This window comes from Aythya ferina (genome assembly GCF_964211825.1).
Source record: "Aythya ferina genome assembly, chromosome: 7".
In the NCBI taxonomy this organism is placed as follows: domain Eukaryota; kingdom Metazoa; phylum Chordata; class Aves; order Anseriformes; family Anatidae; genus Aythya; species Aythya ferina.
In genome coordinates this window covers 33,802,657-33,822,216 of record NC_140302.1, presented here as the reverse complement: position 1 = coordinate 33,822,216, position 19,560 = coordinate 33,802,657, and the positions used below count along the sequence as shown (strand labels likewise).

The 19,560-nt window shown below is 40.4% G+C and overlaps 1 protein-coding gene and 1 long non-coding RNA gene across 2 annotated transcripts in view; one reads left to right on the top strand and one right to left on the bottom strand.

Annotated features, from left to right (window-relative positions):
- Nucleotides 1-2,826: 2,826 nt before the first annotated feature.
- Nucleotides 2,827-18,193, bottom strand: LOC311440091. The gene is made up of 4 exons (XR_014695202.1): nt 18,131-18,193; nt 16,646-16,755; nt 11,794-11,971; nt 2,827-2,898 (listed from the first exon to the last, which is right to left on the bottom strand). It is a non-coding gene; the product is annotated as an uncharacterized lncRNA (long non-coding RNA).
- Nucleotides 15,509-19,560, top strand: part of CPXM2 (carboxypeptidase X, M14 family member 2) — a 70,937-nt gene continuing 66,885 nt past the window's right edge. The window contains exon 1 of the mRNA XM_084526541.1: nt 15,509-16,203. Coding sequence (XP_084382667.1) covers nt 15,876-16,203 — 328 coding nt within the window. The 5' untranslated portion in view covers nt 15,509-15,875. The remainder of the gene's footprint in view (nt 16,204-19,560) is intronic.

Sequence of the window (19,560 nt, the reverse complement as noted above, 5' to 3'; positions counted from 1 at the left end):
AGAGGAATGAGAAGATGTAAATTTGGGAGGGATTTTTATGGTTACTCAGTTTGACCTACCACATGGTACAGACTAGAAAGAGAGATTTTTTAGATTATTTCTGCACCCAAATTCATATCTTTTGAAGACATTCTAAAGTCTCTATTACATCTGTCACCAGTTAAGTTCCAATAAAGTTTAGCCTTGCCATTAAAAATCTGCAGCTCGTTCGTGTTCTGATTTTTATTTATTAGTTGGTTTCAGCTACCAGAGTTGATAATTCCGGAATTTGCTGAGCCAAAAGAGCCCTCTGCTGTTGGAAACCTACTTACACCCAGGGGACTTTTAGCCCACAGTCAAGTGTTCTATTGCATAGTGTAGAAAAACAGAGTTTTTTAGTTTTTGGAAGGCAGTATTTCTTATGCTGGCATCCTACTTGCAGTTCTGTTCTGAAATGTTTCTAAAATTGCCAACATTTTTTGTGGGTTGGCATCGCAAACACTGGCATCTCGATTGTGGTGAAATTAAAAAATACTTTCTTCCCCTCTCAAGTTTTTAAGTCTCAGATTTCACCTTCAGGTAGTTATTTTTCAAAACAACATAAAGAAATACGGCTCAAATTAGACATTGTCTTTGGTGTGAGCTAGGCAACCACAAGTAAAGAGGGACGTGTGACACTGGTCAGTCTTATAGGGAAGGCGCCTGTCTGCAGTCTGTTTTGGACTATGTCTTGTGGCACAACCACTTCATCCAGCACGGAAGAAACATTTTTATAAGGCAAGATAATAGTGCCTGCAAACACAGTCAAGGCTAGCAATGGTCCAAAGACTGAAGTTTTCTACAAATGCAATTTACTTTCATGGCTCTCCTAAAAATATGGCTCTCATTAGAGGTATGGAAGTAGACCTTTAAAAATACCTCTCTCTCTGCAAAGTGAAAGCAGTTGGCTTGTTGAAATGCCAGGTTTTTGTCCTCTGAATGTTAGTCGTGAGAGTTATTTTTATTTGGCTGCTTCTCCCCTCACCCTGACCCAGAGCTGGGTCCCCTCCGGGCTCTCCCTTGCATCTGCAGGATGAACAGACCTGCTGCAGCTTGCTTGTGAGGACCCTTTCTGACCAGCAGAAGATAGGTCACAGCTATGCCCTTCTACCGTCCACAAGCATAAGGGGATATCAAAGAAAAGAGGAAGAGAGGACAGGGCATGCAGGCTGCCACCGTGGTGGCTGCAGACACATCGTTATGGACAGGTTTTCTTCCTTGTGACAGCATAGAGTAAAATCACTCCATGGAAGCCAGGACTGGGTTATCTACTCCAGAAAACCCTAGACTGACAGGAAGAAAAACTAATTTTCTCTGCACCAGATTTTCAGATTTTCAGTTAATCGCTTGTATGAGCAGTTTAAGCCAGCGTGCCCGGTGTGCGGAGCTGTGGCAGTGCTGATGGGACCCAGCATGAGCTGTGCTGGAGGCTGGGTAAATGAACCTGTACAGTTCTCACAGCTGCTTTCATTATTAATTATAGCGGGCATTTATGTACGATCTCATTTAAATACATCCATCATATATGAGATAATTTCAAGGAAATGCTCAAGAGGCTGAAAATAAATAGGGTCTCTCGAGCCAGATGAGCTGACCCTGGCTCAGTCACTGGCACTACAGATGTCTCTGTGGATTTTACCTTACAGGGCCTCCTGCATTAATTAATGCCCAAGAACCGATCTGATCAATGGCATGGTCACAAGATCTTCCTCACCTTTGCTTGACAGTCAAAGGATACCCCAAAGTTAGAAATTATTGGCCCAAATCTTCACAGCATATTAATTGTATACACATGATTAATTTTATTAGTGCTCTGGATATTGTTACCAAATCCCAGTTTGATTCTCTAATTAGCCTGCTTTGTTAATTAATTAGGCTTTTATAGCCACACTGTGAGAATGTTGCCTCCAATACTTTTTGTTCTTTTTGGACACACTCCTTTGATTTTGACAGGGAACTTGGAGTTTGCAGATATTTAAAGTTACTACTGACTTCCTTTCCCACATTCTTATTTTTATGAAATACAGATTGCTGATGCTCTGGGTGAGGAACAAGCCATAACCTGAACTGACTCGTTAACAAACAACAGAAGTTATCTGGGGAGGCACGTGATAAGTAGCTCGCTCCCTTCCCTCCTAGTAAATATTTATTTAATATTAAATAGTAAAATATTTATTTATTTTTTATTAAGTAAATATAAGTAAATATTTATTTATTTTTTATTGCAATGGCTTATTATGTAATGTGAACTGCCATAGCTTCTGTTCTAGTTTCGAAACAGATTTTTGGCCTTGCACTGCAGCTACTTCCTTTTTTTTATGCAGCTCTATCCATTGTGGCCCATGGAACCTGAGGGAAATCAGAAAAGCTCAGACACCTGGAGAGCTCCACGCCACTGAGAGTCACATGGTGAATCCCCAGAGACCAGAGAGTTTTACACAATAACATACTGATAGAAGAGAAGGGGGAAAAAAAAAAAAAAAAAAAAAAAAAAAGGAAAAAAAAAAGTATCAAAAGTCACCATTCCAGCAATATGAGGGAAATGATGGAAACCAAGTGTGTTTACCAATACAGACCTTAAACTGTTATGTTAATTGCTCTGGAAATAGTCAGGAATAGTGATGTGGTCTGAGACCCCTGGCAGTGACTGTTCATAGCACAATCTACCCCCAGAATCCCATTTGCTGTTTAAATGAATCTGCCAGTCCTGGACTTGTCACAGCATCCAGGCTGGGGGCAGCCGGGGACTCAGGCAGGTCTGGGCAGGAGGGGTTATTTTTAGGACAGGAAACAACATGATCCAGAAACAAGAATTATAACAATTTTTACTTTCCAGATCATGAGCTTGTTCTTCAGAATTAGATGAAATTCATGATAAGTCTGGAAAAAGGAGAAGTTTTGTATCATTATCAGCTCCACATTTTTTCTGGTCAAAAATAAGTAAATAAATAAATAAAAATCACTGACACCATTTTGAAGCCCTCATTAGAAGTACCTGTAAAGCAGGTCAACCTGCTCGATGCCCAGCCACAGAGCTGGCCCAGCACACCAAGGGCACACCGTGACATCCATCAGGCTCTTGGTGCAGCACCTCTTGCTGATGCTGGGCAGAGCACCATGCATCCATCTCAAGTCTAAAGTGACAGTGATTTATGACAGGTGCCTCTAAGAAATCAATGCTTAGAGAGCCAACTGCTTTTGAAAGTGCAATTTATACAAATGTGGCCCTCTTCAGATATTAATCTTAAATTCTGAAACTATGAAGCACTCTGAAAACTCCTAAGCTTTCCTTTCCCGTCCCTTTCTTGTACCCATCCCATCCCAATTTTGAGGTCAAACAACCTGTCTTATGGCAGCTCTAACATGCTGTGCTGGCAAGTACAGTCTCTGTGTGCTCCAAGCTTCACCCATACTATTTAGCACAGAAGTCTTTCCTAATAGCCTGTATTACCTAATTGTATATAGTTGCATACAGCATAAATTACAATACTAAATTTACACGTATATGAAATAAAACCACAATTACACAATTAAATAATTAAGAACACTACATTTTAACAACTTCATAACATCCTTATAAAGGTACCAACTAATTCTATACATTTCTATAAATTATATATGTATACATAGCATAATTGCTATACACAGACCATATTATGTTGAGTGTTACTCCAAAATTTGAATGCTTATAGTTACCTATTAGGGAAATATTTTAATTTCAGTGAAAACTATCAAAAAAAAATCAGCTTTGCCTGATTTGCTTAGAAAAGTGTCATTTGTAGGAATCAGCTGTTAATATAGTTTATATCTTACCTCTTGCTTTTTCCTTCTGTGGCAAAGAAAACACATGATTAAGCTTTATCACCTTTTTAGCCAGGACATCTTATTTGAGATGAGACCTTAAAAGTCTTACAGGAGGGAGACTCTTACAATCCCTTTTATAAATGGCTTGTTTGTAAAACTGGTAGCTTACAAGCTATAGGTTCTTTAAGAAATAGTTTGGAGAACTGACTGCAACCAAGTAACCCTTTTTAAACGGATGCCAAGGTTTTTCCATCATCCTGCCTCCTCCGTGCTAGGATGGTGGAGCACCCTTCATAGTCAGGCTATTAATGAATCCTATCTGCATGAATTTCCAAACAAAGTTATGTGGTCATACTAAACGTGTGTGTTCAATACACACAAGCACATGTAAGTACAAGCAAATTAAACTTGCAGCTCTTATCAGCTGCACAAGGCTTTTTCCAGAGAAGACTAAATGGAGAAAGTGAGTCACAGAAAGCTGGAGCAGCATGGTCAGATTGACAGAATATTGAAGAACTGAAGGTAAATCTTGGCTCTGCTACTCCTCAGCTTTCTGTGCTCATGGCTGGAACATGTGTGGCTGCCTGTACAAAGAAACTGGACAGAGAGAAAATATGCGAGAAGGGCCTCTGTGCTTGGGGGAAAGGGAGAAATGTAAAGAAAAAGCTTTTCTCTCTCTGAGATCCTAAATCTAATCTTGAAAGAGCGTGGTACTGTTGTTTATATGTTTAAACATGAATATGCACTGCTGATTCTCTGGGATGAATAGCTTTTGATTTTTTATTTGTAGAAACACAATTACAGTCCACTCTGAAGGGTCCAGAATCACAACTATCCCATTGTGAACCTTTCTTTATAGCACAGACATCTACTTTCTGACACAGAAATGAAAGAGACTGACAGGCCAAGCAGAAAGATCCGCCTGTAAAGACAGTGTTACCTCAACAGATTGCTGTTGGGCTGGTAATAAAACCTGCTTGCACCCTCTGGTTGTTTTCTCAGCAAAACCGGCTATTTGAAAAATCAAGGTGGTGAAAACACCAACTCTGTAAAGAGTAAGGAGTTATATGAAATGATGTCATTAAGGACCAAGCAACAAAATAACCCGGTTGCCTGATGGGGAGCTGAGGCAGAATGCAGGGGACCATTAATTGCCTGGCCTGGATAAAGGCTTTTTGGCCTGAGCTGGCTGCACGGCACGGCCAGCCGTGGGGCTCCCACCGCTGCTGACACGCACAAGCAGGGCTCTGTAAACACCATCTCATTAGGGCTTTCAGAAAGGGAATTGTTATGAGCTGGGTCTGGGAGCGAAGCCTGCACGAGGCAGGTCACGGGCGGGATGGGGCTGAGGGCTGCATCCCAGCCTTTGCATGGGGCTCACGCCTGGGTGACTGCAGTAGAGGAGCAAGGGTGAAGTATTTAATGCTAGAAAGACTGATATCAAAATCCACCACCTCCACCACGCTTCCAATAATCTTAGAAATTGCAAGGGATTTTTTCCCAGATTAATGAATGTCCATGGAATTGGGCTGTCTGTCTGGAATGCGGTGTGTCTTGCTTTGCCTTTCTCCATCCTACTGTTTTTGTTTTAAACTTCTGGTGTTTTCCAGGGCATTTTCAACATTGCCTTATAAGTATTTTTTTTCTTTCATGACAGCCCTAGACAAGTAGGCAGGAGGAATTTACACATGATTGGGTGAAATAACACGAAACAAATATTTTCCATTGCAATTACAAGGTTGGCCTCCTCACATAAATTATTTATGGAAAAGTGTGCTTAATACTGTTACCCAGATTTTCCAAGATAAAAGAGGATGAAGCTAAAGTTGCTGCACTGTAATCCATTAGTCTGGTATGTATGATGGATCACAGCTAGATGGGAACCATTTACAGAGTAGCTATAAGTGATCCTCCAGCTGACCCTGACTTTTGAAGATGATTTTCCACTACCAAGGTGAAGATATATCTGCTGCAGCACAACAAAACTTTCTAGGCACATTGCATCCATCTTTCTGGCCATGCTGGCCCTCGGCTTGTTCAGCAGCACTTCACTGTGCAGCCCTGGACGCAACAGATACGTGTGGATATAGGAAGGTTAATGACATGAGGCATTTCACACTGGAAAATATGATACTGGGGAACGTTTAGTTTGTCTGAGTGGATTCCTGAGCGTCTTGACTAACTAATGCTGCCCTGCAGTAAATTGCTGAACGTGCGAGGAGGTGTACAGACATGCAGGGGAGATGACCATGGCTGAGCAGACCGCTCATGTCTACCAGAGCCTTCTCCTAATTCCCATGGCTCAGGACCCTGCCACGTGGCTCAGGATGAGGCAAAACATTCTCATGCAAACTGGACTCACCAAGGGCTCAAAGCACCTGCTGAATCACGAGGCAGAATTGCTGTAATTCTGGGATTAAAGAAAGAAGTGGCTGACAGCTCAGCTCATCATAAAAATTCAGAGAATACAATCTGCTGCCAAAGACTGTATTCATATTAGTTGATGAAACTAATCACTGTGCATACTCATAGCTGTGAGAAAGCCCAGAAATTCTTAGCTGCAACCTGAGTTCCACATATGGCAACTTCATTGGCAGGACAAACATTGTGAGTGAAGTTTCTTTCTTCCTCTGTGTTTAAGATGAATATGTGTGATTTAAAACAAATGTGCTATAAAACTCCCCGCCATTTGGTGATGTGTTGCCCCCTGCCATTTGGTAATTTGGCCAGGGGGCAGCAGGACTGGAAGGTCATTGCAGCCTTTGGGACAAGGAGGGCTGGTGGAGAAGCAAGAAGAAATGCTGAGCTTGCAGCAAGTGTCCTGGAGGGACTGGAGGTACCAGCATTGCGTGCAGGCAAGAAGGAAACCGAGCGTGATTTCCTCTGGACCTCTATCCTGTGTCTCTCTGTAATGACTTGATGCGTCTGATTGTTCATCACAGCCAGTCCAGCTTTTCTTCATGTCTCCTGCTCCCTCATCCAGAGTGAATACCCTTGGCTCTCTTCCATACCCCCTAATTGCCATCTTGGCAAGAGGATTCATGTGCTTGGGTTGGTCTGAAGCTGTCTGTATGTTGGTATAACAGCTAGCTAAACATAACAGAAAATCATTAAATTCGCAGAGCAATTTTCTTCTCGAGTTACTAGTTTAGCTGTCTTTTCACTATTCAGCCAATTTTCATGCTATGTGAGTGGATTTTTTTTTGTCATCTTGACTTTAATGTTGAGTTGAAATGAAATCCATCGGGGACTCAAACATCACAAGAGATGAAGACACTGCAGATGGATGGATTTTGGGAAGACCAGTGGACAGACAGCTTGGTGACAGTGCAACACAATGGGACAGGCATTTCCAGATACCCTACTACAAAAATTACCTTCTGTGGGGCTTCGGGGTGTAAAGAAGGACTAGTGATGCTTCTGTAACACCTTAGGCAGCTTGAATTTATCAGAGATAAAATAATGCATGGGAAGGGTGTGACATTATTGGTAAAATCACAGTTTTCAGATGAGTGTTTGCAAGTGACTTCTACCATTTGTGAAAAATCATGACCTTACATGACTGTAACCTCAGTTAAAATACAAAGTACCCTTGAAACATAAAGCTGTCACTCAGCATTAAATAATCAAAATATCTGAGTGCATGACAGAGTTCTCTGGAGAGAGAGAAGCTAAGTTTTCATTTTTCCTCATTTGCTGGCAAAGAAGCCTTCAGTAATGTTCTCTGTAAATGATCGGAAGTCTCTGGTGAATTTCTGCTGGGATTTTGTCCGAAGTGAATGAAACCTGGATGATGAATGGGTTTGAAAATGCTTGTTTATATTCAGAAAAAGCATCACATTTAATATCACTTCAAACCACCTGTGAAACTAAGCAGGAAAGATAATCATGGTGTAGTGTTACACCTATTTAAATAAGACGACAGCCTGAAGGCTCAGAAAATGTACGGGTCCCATTCCCAGGGCTTCCAGCCTTGCTGCTGGTTTGGTCCAGAGGTCTAATATCTCATTTTAAAATTTCTGCAAATCCTCTCAGCTTTCTTCTGAAATGGATCCCCAAGAAGCAGACAAGACCAATGAAGCAGAACACAAACTCAAGTCTTGGTAGCAAAGTTTGTGTTCAAATTTGGAATATTTGAAAATTTTACGTCTGAGGAAAAGGAGGCTCATCTCAAGGCAGATGTGCAGAAAATATGGATGGGAGAGGAAGAGAAGGTCATAGGCAATAGCTGCATCTCTAAAAACCCCAGGAGAATGCAGAAATTGCTTTGTGCCAGTTTGGTTATCAATCTAGATATAGCAGTAACCAAGAAATATGAAACTCACTTCTCTGGATACTGTTGCAAAGGACGCGGTAGTTCTTGACTTTATTCACCAATAATTTCCTTTAAAAATATTATTATTGTTTTTATTATCATTTTTTAATGACATAAGATGTTAAGTCCTGATGGATGCTTCTGGAAATGATTATCTGTTCAGCTGACAAGCTTATCTGGCCTCAAGTGAAGCTGAGGTATTTTACTTGAGTGTGTTTGCCATACCCAGTATGAAGGAAGCAAAACTAATCTGAACTGCACTGTGGGGTGTATTTGGCTACGTTTCAGTATTTCTGAAATTCAAATTCAGTAACCCAAATGTTAAAGACTGTCTGAATGATATAACTTAACTGAAGTCAAGAACATCTCTAATAGTGATGATTCGATTAATAAGTGTGACTGTATAAGCATACTGTGAGAAATAACCCACTTCTTAGAAATCTTAGTCTAAATATTCAGAGGGCACAAAAAAGGGGGAAGCTGATCTCTCAAAGATCCCTTTCAACCTAAATTGTTCTGTGACTTTAGGAACCAAAATACTCAAGGTAGATTAAAAAAAATGAAGGCATCAATGATTGCTATATCAGACCCCTGACCTTTTAACCACCCTGCTTCCTTGGCAGTGCCCAGAACTGCTGTGGAGAAATGCATTAATGAATTTCTCATAGTCAGGCATTTGTGATTTGAGGTAATTTACATTATGCCATATATTAGTAAACATCTGCACAGCCTTAAAGCTTCACTGTATTTTTAGAGCCCCTCTGGCCACCTTTTGACTAGCTTTATCCAACAGGCTGGCACAAGTACTTTTTTAACAGCTATAAGTCAGGTTCAAACGAGTTTATTACACAGCTGTGAAACTCTACTGTCATATCCAGTAATGTAAGTCTGACATGAATCTTTGATGCCTACTGCATGACAAGTGAAGACTCATTTTGGAACTTATCTTTACCATAAATTCTTGCATTTTCACTGTTTTAATAAGTGAATGCATTATGGAAGGTATCTCCAGCATTTTGTCAAAAACATGTGATTATTACAATTAACAAAATCAGTTCTTCCAAACTTTAAACAAATACATTAGCTGTAATTAATGAAATGTCTCTAAATTAATGTTGAGTCTGTTCAGATTTGGATATAAACTATGTAGGGACGTAGTTATTATGGAAGTATCACATTATTTATGAACCACAACCATGAATACTACTTTAGTCTGAAAGGAATCACTCCTTGCTATTGTCTTTAAAAAGCTCTTAAATATAATAATTTTGATGACTGCTTTATGGTGTCACATTTACCCGCTCTACTGCATTTGGCATGGCAAAGACTGCTACATTTATGTGTCGTCTTCAGTCCCACCAGATTTCTGTCTGTGACTTCTCACGCTACACTTAGGCTGTGGATATTGAAGAAATCGTATAAAGAAAAAAAAAGGCTTTTGAGTTTCATCAATCTCCGCATTGCATTTCCCTGCTGCTGCCTGGGATGTGTTAAACATACTGCTCACACTCCACATGGCACATGTATAGCAATTTTGGTCCAGGAAATACCAGACAGAAATGTGAGAGTCATTACTTTTTGAAATTCAAATGTTGGCAGGTAGGTGATGTCCATGGGAATTTACTGGAAGTGGCTGTTTTTGTACAAGTAAAGCGAAAAGGCCGCTCCTGCCGCACATCACCCATAGCCTGTCTGCCTGCAAAGCTGGGGCATTTCTTCCCATTTTCTCCAACTATTCCATAAAACCACCATCACCCAGTCATCTCTGTAGCCCTAATGCTAGCTTGGCCTTACAGTTAAAATGAAAGGCACATAAAATTTGCTCTACCTTGATCAATGCAAAAAACTCTACTTTCAACTATTGACTAATGCAGACCCCCAGCCTTTCAAATGCTGATTAATCAGCCAAAGGAAAATAATATTAGGAAAAAAAATATTGGATCTTCTTTCTGTAGTGCTAGCATTACAGACTTTTGAATCACATGGCAGCTTCTTCCGTCCCCTTTCTGGTGATAATCCTGCTGGCGCTGATCCAGCAATGACTGCCAAATGCCAGGGCAATGTGTTGTCAACATCAAATCTACAAGCATTCTCGGGCATGAAGAAATGTAGTTCCCATCATAAAAAAGTAGAACTATTACATTCTTTGCAAAAATGCCTGAAATTCTTTTTGGCTTTGTTTATGGCATGGGTTAATGTTGTCTTTCTCAAAATTCTGCTTCTTCTCATCTGTTCAGCATGGTAGGGAAAAGAAAACTCTGGAAAAGAGGATGCAGAGATTTTTCACTTCTCCAGCACAAATGGAGTGAAACAAATTTCTCTGAGCTAAGTACCCCTAAATAATAAGGATGATGTGTGAAGCCTCTGATCCACATTCAAAGCATTTCTGCCATGAACTGAGCCATCACCTAAGATGACTTTGGGATGCTCAAAACATGAAAATCCCACAGTTCCATTTCTTGCTAAGAAAAGGGTTCATACAGCAAAAATGATATCATAGCGCAGGGAAGTATAAGAGAACAAGGAACTTTTGTTTCCATGGCAATCTGAGCTCCTTCTTCAGAGAGAAACACAAAGGCAATATGCTGAATGGTTATCTGAAGGTCATGTTGTTCTTACCAGAAAAGTTAAAGACAATACACTGGGCTAATTTCCCCAGGCAGAATGCATGCTGTATTTCTAACCAGTTAAAATAAACAATTTCTAAAGGAAATAACTGCTATCATTGATGTCATGTGTTTATTTTAAAATCTATTTTCAAAAAAGAATACCAGCCTGCTCATGAGGGAGGGGAGCATAAGTGACCGTTCTTCAGACTCACGCATATTTTTTGTCATTATTTGATGTTCTCAGAAGACAAAAGTTGAGATCCTGCACATTTTTGACATCCCATACCTGGTAATATAATCTTATTCCCCTTTAGGTCAAACATCTCTTAACAATGAATTAAATGTCTCCCTATCAGAGCTTGGGTTTGCATCCAGTCAGATCTTGGAGGAAGAGTGACACTTGTAAGCAAGTGCAAATAGGTTTTTAAGAGCCTGGGTACCACAGGGGTGCACGCAGTAAACACAGGTATGCTGTGGAAAAGCAGCTAGCTGTTATTCTCCTCAGTTACATACATAAGAACCAGCACTTAAGTGACATATAAATGTTAAATGCAGTTTACTTTGTGTTTGCCAGTGTTAGTTTTAGGTTTCCATTTCCTCTGATATGTTTTGACCTTGTTGACAGCAGGAGTAAAATGATTTATGAAGAAAAAAAGAAGACTGCTTAAAAACTAATTCTATTTTCTTGCTCCGCTCTCTGCTCTGTGATTTACTACAGATCTAAAGTACAAAGGGAGAAAAAACTTTTCTGGTGTTCAGAAGAAAAGTTATTTTTAGTGTTGTTTTGTTGCCAAGACATATAGAAACCTTATGTGCTACCTCAGAAAGTTACCGAGGAATGGGAACAAGAGGGATGCCTATTTCTTGATCTTTTCCTTCCCACCACTAAGCTTTTCTCCAATTAAAAATTTCACATGTTCAAAAAGAGAAGTTGCAGGAGTCACTGACCATTTTGAAGTAGAATTAGGTAAGAACTGTGTGATCATGCATTGTGTAAATATAAAGGAAGATTTTGAAGAAGGACAGTGCTTACACATATAACCCTACCTGTCTTCAGTAAAAATGCCTTCCTGAATCAGAACTCCTGGAAGGTATGGTTGTTGACATCCAGGTCAACAAGGGACAAACAAGGTTGCAGGTGCTGGAGAATGTGATGGAGCCCAGTTCTTCGAGACTTTAACCAGTAGTTCCAACAAAGCTATATAATTCCAAACTGAAATAAGAGCTGGAAAAACAAACAAACAAACAAAAAACATCTCAAGGGACAGGAAAGGTGGGAAAGGGCAATGCTATTTGACTGCAGCTGGGGTGAGGAGGAGCTGGAAGTGTTTCTTTTTCCACAGGTGTTGATGAAGCTGGCTCAAAGAACATGGCTTGAAAAATGTTAACTCAACTTGGAGGGTAAGCCATAATCTTGCAAATAAATAATTCTCAGGAACAGAGGAGGAAACCCCTGCTCATTTGCTGATAACAGCATGCAGTGTTTCACTTCAGCAGAACAAAAATTTATGTAGAATGACTTCTACATTGTCATGGGCTTTGTTCCAGGAGGGAGGATATGGCTAGCTACAGTCGTTCTACAGAAATATTAGTTTGCTTAATCTCCTTTCACATCAACTGCAAGTTTTTAAAAGCTTTTGTGATTTTACAGGCAAAAATAAGGAACAGCCCTTCTTATGCCAAAAACATCTCTCAGTTCAACTAATGAGACTTCAGTGAGGTTAATACTCCCATGGTACTCTAAGAAGAAAAAAACATCTCCCTTCCTGTAAGTTGTATATTGCTAGGATGCTGACTTAGAGAAAAAAGGGTAAAGACTTCTTATACTTAGGGAGACCTAAATTCTACCCACAGACAGGCTTTGCCATGGCTGGAGCTGGCTGGACGCATGCATACCCTGAAAGCAGAGGTGGGTCCACTAGGAACAGCAATGCTTGCAGATGGAAACCCACAGGAGGAACAGCCATTTCTTAGGAGTGCTCCCTCTGTGCATTCTGACCAAGCTGTAGGAAATACAAACTAGCAGAAAGTATTAAAGTTCAATAGAAAGAAATGTAGGCAAGCTAGGTGCAGACATGGGCAGGGACGTAGGAATAGATGTTGGTGGGTATAAACATGTTTGCGAGTGAGCCTCTCTGGGCGGCTAGGAGTCAGTGATTGCTGTCGAGAGAAGGAAGGTATGGATACATGGAGAAAAGGGATAGAGTTATCTGTGCTGGCTCTGAGAGGTGAGGAATGATTGGGGCCCATCCTGAAGTTCTGCAAGACTGTTACTTGCAGAAATGGAGGTGTGCAAGCAAACCTGCAGCTCCTTGAATCTCTTAATGTATCCTGCTGGATGTATCCTCATGGCTGACCATGAATTCCTAACCAAGACTCTCTTTGGGCTTGAATGTCCCCAGAGGCATGCTTGGGCATGGCTTCTCCTGTTTCCTGCAATGTGCAAGCTCGTGTTGTGGCCTCTCACCACAGATCATTTGTGACGAGGCCCTTGCAGGGACTCTCAGATAGCCGCAATGCATAGAAACTTTGTTCAGACCTTCACTGCTTTGATGAACTTACTTGTAATTTGCCAGAGAATTCAGAAATTATTAGGGGCAAGAAGAAAACACACAGACACTTCTTGGAGAAGATTTTTCCTGCTCTACTAGAAGTAGCTATAGTCATGCATCAACTTATATATAGACAATGCGTGATTATCTATTAAAGAGGTCCAAATCATATGTGACACATTGCTGTAATATATAATAAATATATGCTATATAACATATAACACATAATATATAATATACATAATATATAGTATAATATAACATATACAAATATAATATAATTAATATAATATAAAGTAGGATGAATTAAAATAAAAAAGTTGACTCTTTACAAGAAGGTACTATTTTATAGAGCAGCTGTTGTGTACAAAAGGATATGCATGGTGTTTACATGCATACATTATTGAAATGTGCATTTATAAAGTTGACAAAAGCAAATAATTCAAAATTCCCCCAAATCACATTCCTCAGACTTTAATTAATGTACACATGACTCTACATTGCATTAAAATACTTTGTTTTGCTTGGAAATGTAAATCCTCTTCTGTTTCTATGGAACATTTTTGACCACTGCAATGACTTTAAGAATTTGCAGCTAGGGCTCCCTTAGTTACTAAAAATGTAGGTCATTAATGATGACATGGAAAAGTCAACTCTACAATGACTTCTGTAGACATGAAAATGTCCACAATATTCACAAAAATTGTCTGTGCTGCAAATAGTAACAAAAGTATGCAAATCTTCTGTACCTCGTGCTCTGTCCTTGGAAGTTAGGATGAAGGGAGAAGAGGACTGAATAGTTTGGAAAGGGAAAACAAAGTATGAACATCTGTGAAATCACTAAATTGGGATATCCAGGATATTCAGCCTGCCACTGAATACAGAGGACAAGCAGCCTGTTTTGCACGCTGTGCTTGGTGTGTCTGAGCTCCCACATTTCCCCCATCACTGCACGAACTGTGCCAAACGTCACAAAACCTCATATTGCAGATAAAACTATATGAAAATCTTAATTTTTAACATTAAACACTTTTTTTTTTTTTTAATTATAATTTAGTAAAGCAGTGGAAAAGCAGAACATCTTTAATTCTAGTTTCAGAAAATGAAACTATCTTCAAAAGAAAAACATTTGCAGTTTTGAGTTTTAAAAACATGTAAAATATAAAAATCGGACTGAAAATAAAATCAATGGTGAAAACTTGTTTTCATTTGTTTGTGTGTCAGTAAAAGGGAGGACCATAAACACAATGTATTCACTAAATTGCTATTGGAATAGTGATTAAGAAAGCAATGACAATAATTAAATACAGGGGACTGGATCACCCAGCGTCTGGAAACCAAATATTCCAAAAGATATAGGTACTGAGATGTGAAATTGTGTTTATTATGTTATTAAAGTTATGAGAAACACACGCAAAATGTGATTGCAAAGGCAGAATGAAGAGCGGAGTAACAGATGTAGTACTTTTTCCTAGGTGACTGGACAATGGCAAGAAATTCAATATACATGATGAAAATATAAGCTGGTACTTTCAACACAGGAGTGAGGATTCATATTTCATGTGGACCAATGGCTGCACATTTCCTTCAGCACTGAAGATTATTTTGGAGGTAAGAAGAAGATGAAAGACAAGATTTTATCCCCAGACAAATTGATTCCATTAACGACACTGGGTTGCACGTGTGCTGCTGCTAGCACAGTGCAACCTAATCTGCTTGGAAGATGTTTCAGAGAGAACAAAAGTCAGGATCTTTCCAAAAAGAGTGAGAAAAAGAGCTTCCTGATGTTTAGTTGGGCCATGTCCAGTGAGCACCCCTATGTCCTAGGAGAAGCCTGTAAAAAATTGGTGCAAGTTATGTATTTAGTTATATTGTTTGGGGCAACCAGGGAAGCTGAGATCGATGCAGGAGAGGGATGCTACTGTTGTAAAAGCTAGAAAAGAAAAAATAAAAAGCTTTATAATACATCATACATGGCATGAGGACTCTTCGACACTGACTGATCACACATACGTGTGCACGCTGAGTGTCAGAGCAGGCAGGTTTGCCCAGGGCTGTGTGTGCCCACCCCCATCCCGCACAGCATCTCCCAGGGGAGGGAAACACTTTTACACACAAGCTGGGAGGCGAAGGCTTGCTGCCAATTTTACTTTTCTCCGACTAAACGCTCACTTGGATCGGCTGTATGTGGGAAGACTAAAGAAACTCTTAGGGGATTTAGCCAGAGCTGCCTCCTAGCTGTGTTTTTGGAAGAAAGTGACAACAACGGAAGGAAAAGCTGCAAGAGAGTTGTGCTGGAGATCACACCTGCCAGGCGCCGGCAGAGCGAGCACACTGCCTTCCTCGCGTGCGCTTGTCCGTCTGTCTGGCTGGTAAGCCCAGCGATCACATGCATCCCGCTCCTGCCCCCTCCCTCCGCAGCCCTCTGTCCCGCTGCACGCCTCGCAACTTCTGCAAACTAGCCCAGAGCAGAGGCACTTTCCGCAGACGGGCTCCCTTATCCCCCTGCCAGGGCTTTCTGCTTCCCCTTCTTCCCAAATAAAGTTCAGGGGCTTGCAGAGGAGGAAGCAAACACTAATGATTGCCCTTGGCAAGGAAAGCTCATGTTCGTCTCAGCTCTGCCTCGCTCTCTGTGCCTTTGGGCTCCTATTGCTGGGGGATCTGTCCCAGGCTGTACCCATGGACGATCAGGATTATTATCTGCAGGAGATTAGCAACAGGGATCATTATTACTCCTTTCCGTACCCCGGTGAAGAGTATTTTCCTTTCACGGAGCAACCTGGAGAGGAGGGAACTATCCGTGCTGCGCAGCCAGAGGAGCACCCAGGGTTCAAACCGAGCAGGAAAGAGTTAAAACCGAAGAAAAGCAGCAAAAAAGGAAAATCCATTCTTGAAACTCCACCAGGTAACTTTCCACCTCCTCCTCCAGAGCTTGGAGTCTGCTGAATCTCATGCTGACTGTGACTTTTAACATTAATGAATATCCAGTTAATGGGAGTCTTGGTAATAATAACAATAACCGTGCTCGCGGTGATGATGATGACAACACATTAATTTTTAATATCCTGCAGAACAAGTCGTCAGAACTTTTACAGACTTTTTAACCCCTTCCTCATCAAGTAAAGAGCTTTAGGAGTGCTAATGTACTAATTATGCTGCACTGTAGTTAGTGCATGGACTTTTCCTTCTTAATTACACTTGACAGCTGGATTGTTGTTAAAGTTGCAGTTCTAATAACAAATGAAGGGAGACAGATTCTGAAGTACAAGCGGGTTGTAAATGCTAACACCTTACTTTGTCCCTGGTAATTTTAGCGGAAGAGAGACTCCTAAATTGATTGTACTTACAAATATGAATATCATTTGAGATTTCACTTTAAAGCCCTCCAGAGGAAGATATGTAGACAAAGATCTTCACTGTAAGAGGCAGCCATAGCAAACTCAGTGTAATCATTGGCCTGTAAAATAAAGAAATTAAGTGACAACAAAAAATCCTTATAAAAAAAAGGTAACTTGTTATTTTATTTTCTGTTTTCTGCATGCGATTTAATGAAAATATGCAAATATTAAAATTTGCAGAATCTCAGTTAGCAATTGTCATCCAGTTGTTCCCATTGAAAGCTAGTTGCACCAGCCTGAAGGAAAAGTTTATTCTTGTGTTTTCTGCATGTATAGTAGTTATTTTTGGTAGGTTTGGGGCACACTCAGAACTGAATTTAGCCCATGAGATGAACTTCAGATTTATACAGTTAGGGACCAAATCCTACTCACTTAAAAATGAACTCCTCTTTACTTCAGAAGGAAACTTTTAATGATAAAAAACAGAGTACAGGGCACAAAGTGTGCAATCCAAAGACATTACTATGTGCAATGTAGCTAAACAGCTTCAAAGGTTGTATAGAGACATTATTTTTCTCCGTTTACATCTAGCCAGTAGCAAACATAGAATTTTCAATTTAAGGTTAAGACTGATAGAAATCAATTAGTTGTTGATTAGAAAAGTTCTTAGCTGTTATAATAATAAACAGTGGTAAGGAAATACCATTTCTGAAATCTTGAAAATCCTTTGTGGGGCAGCCAGTTTGGACTGCCAGTGTAAATCAAGGCAGAAACCACAGATGAGAACAAGATCCATCAGGGGCCAGAAGTAGGCAACAGTTTCCAGGTCTCAAGTACTGCCCCATTTGTTATCTAACCATGGGCTTTTAAGTTGCCTCATTAGGTCCCAGGTTTTCCTTATTCAAAGTGGTAGATGCAGCACAGGATTCCCACTTGTAGTGGGGTGTTGTGCAGTTCAGCTCTGCTTTCACCTTTTTGGTTGGCTTTTTTCCCAATTTCCCTGGCACCATGATTTCACACATGCTCCAGAAAGCACAGAAGCACAGGAAGAGGAATGACTTCTAGTCTTGAAGGGCAATGTTCATTTACTTTGGCAGACAAGCATCATTCTTGTTCCCCACCTGGTGTGCTGAGCACCTTGCAGGTGCAGAGGAAGCAGCAGCTGTATTGATGTCAACCTCCTTCGTTGCACAGCACTCTTCCCTTCCCAGCCTGGTTTGTTTTATGCACTTTGCATATGCAGCACAAAATTCCAGATATGCTGGGAGAGCAAACTGAGGTCTTACAGGCATTTCCTAAAAATGTTTGATTTTGCAAGTAGAATTGCATTCCTTTTCTACATAGGAAATTATGGAATTAGATAAGAAAAACAAACAAACAAGCAAAACTCTTCCTTAAACTCTCCCCCAAACATACTCCATTTTGTGCCAAACAGTATACTAGTACAAGATTTATCTTCATTTCTAATTTACTGCTTCTTGATTTCCACCCTACCTGACTCTTTTATTTCTGTGTTCAGCCTGGCGAGCTCCTCCTCAGTCTCCTCCTCTTCCTCAGTATGGCCAAGCACAAGGCCAAGGGAAGCATGGGTAAAACTTATGACACACAACCAAAAGCAGCTGGAAATAGCTCTGTTGCAGCTTTCACAGCAGGCATGTACTCTTTTGACACAGCTACCAGCTTCCAAGCTTCCACCAGCCACCTGCAGTAAGAGTCTATGACTCTTACAGACTTTTAAAGTCTATGAGCTTTGTGAGGTTAGCCAGAGGTAACCCAAACTGATTTCCTCCACCAAACCTTTGCGCCTTGCTCCAGCATGTGGAGGCTTGACACCTACTCAGTAAGGTGGTTGTTAGATCTACTTTAATATGGTGAAATGCAATGCGTTTCCTCGGGAGAAGTTGAACTATATTAATGGAAATAGCCATAACAAACCCTAGGGCAGACACACAGAAAATGGAATGGTTACCATTTGTTGAAGATGCAAATAACTGAAAACAGGAGTCATTTAAAAGGAAGTGTCAGGCAATTTTAACTAGAGACAGTGATAAAAATTCTGGCTCTAACATCTGAAATCTCTCCTTTTCCCTCTCCCAAAGGCAGCCAGTGACAACAGGCAGCAGCAGTCTAACAAGGGCATGGAGTAGATGTCTAGGTCCCAGCAATGCAGTGCAGTGCAGTGACACCAAAGCCTAGTGCCATGTCATTGGGTTTGAAATGAATAGCTGAACATCTGGCCCCACACAGAGGTGCCTAAATAATAATCCCTAATTATAATTTCTCACATTTGGCCAATTAGGAGGACAACTAGAAATAATAATGGTGGTTACCAAATAGCCAAGAACAATAACTACGTCTGATTGTAAATACATGTGTGTGTTGTACATATGTGTATACATCTATGTGCTTATACATGTATCCAGAACTGGAAATAATTTACTGGACATGCAGTAAATACAAAAATCTGCTTTTTGTGAGGCTCATTGGAAGCCGGGGCATGTGGGATTAATTAGTTGTAACAAACAATAGGCTGGCTCGGAGCTGGGATGAAGAAGGCGGAGGACCGGGAAAATGTGATCTGCCCTTTGGCTGAGCAGCTGGTACTGATCACTTCTAGCTTTGAATCAAAGCTGAAATCAAACTTAGCAGTCTGAAGGATGCAGCACATAACAGATGACACGGGCTCAATTTATTTAAGCTAATTACTAAAGGTGGTGAGAATATAAATGTTTTCAATCTGTGAAATATAATTGTAGGAAGAAATCCTATTGATGTCAGTGGGGTTGCAATATATGTATATATTTGAAAAAGTGTTGTTGGAATCAGTATTTGTAAATATTCAGGTAGCAGCAAAAAATACCAGCCTGCCTTCTTGCCTTTAAATGAAGGGCAAGAAGGCAGAATGACTTCTAAATGAAATGGTA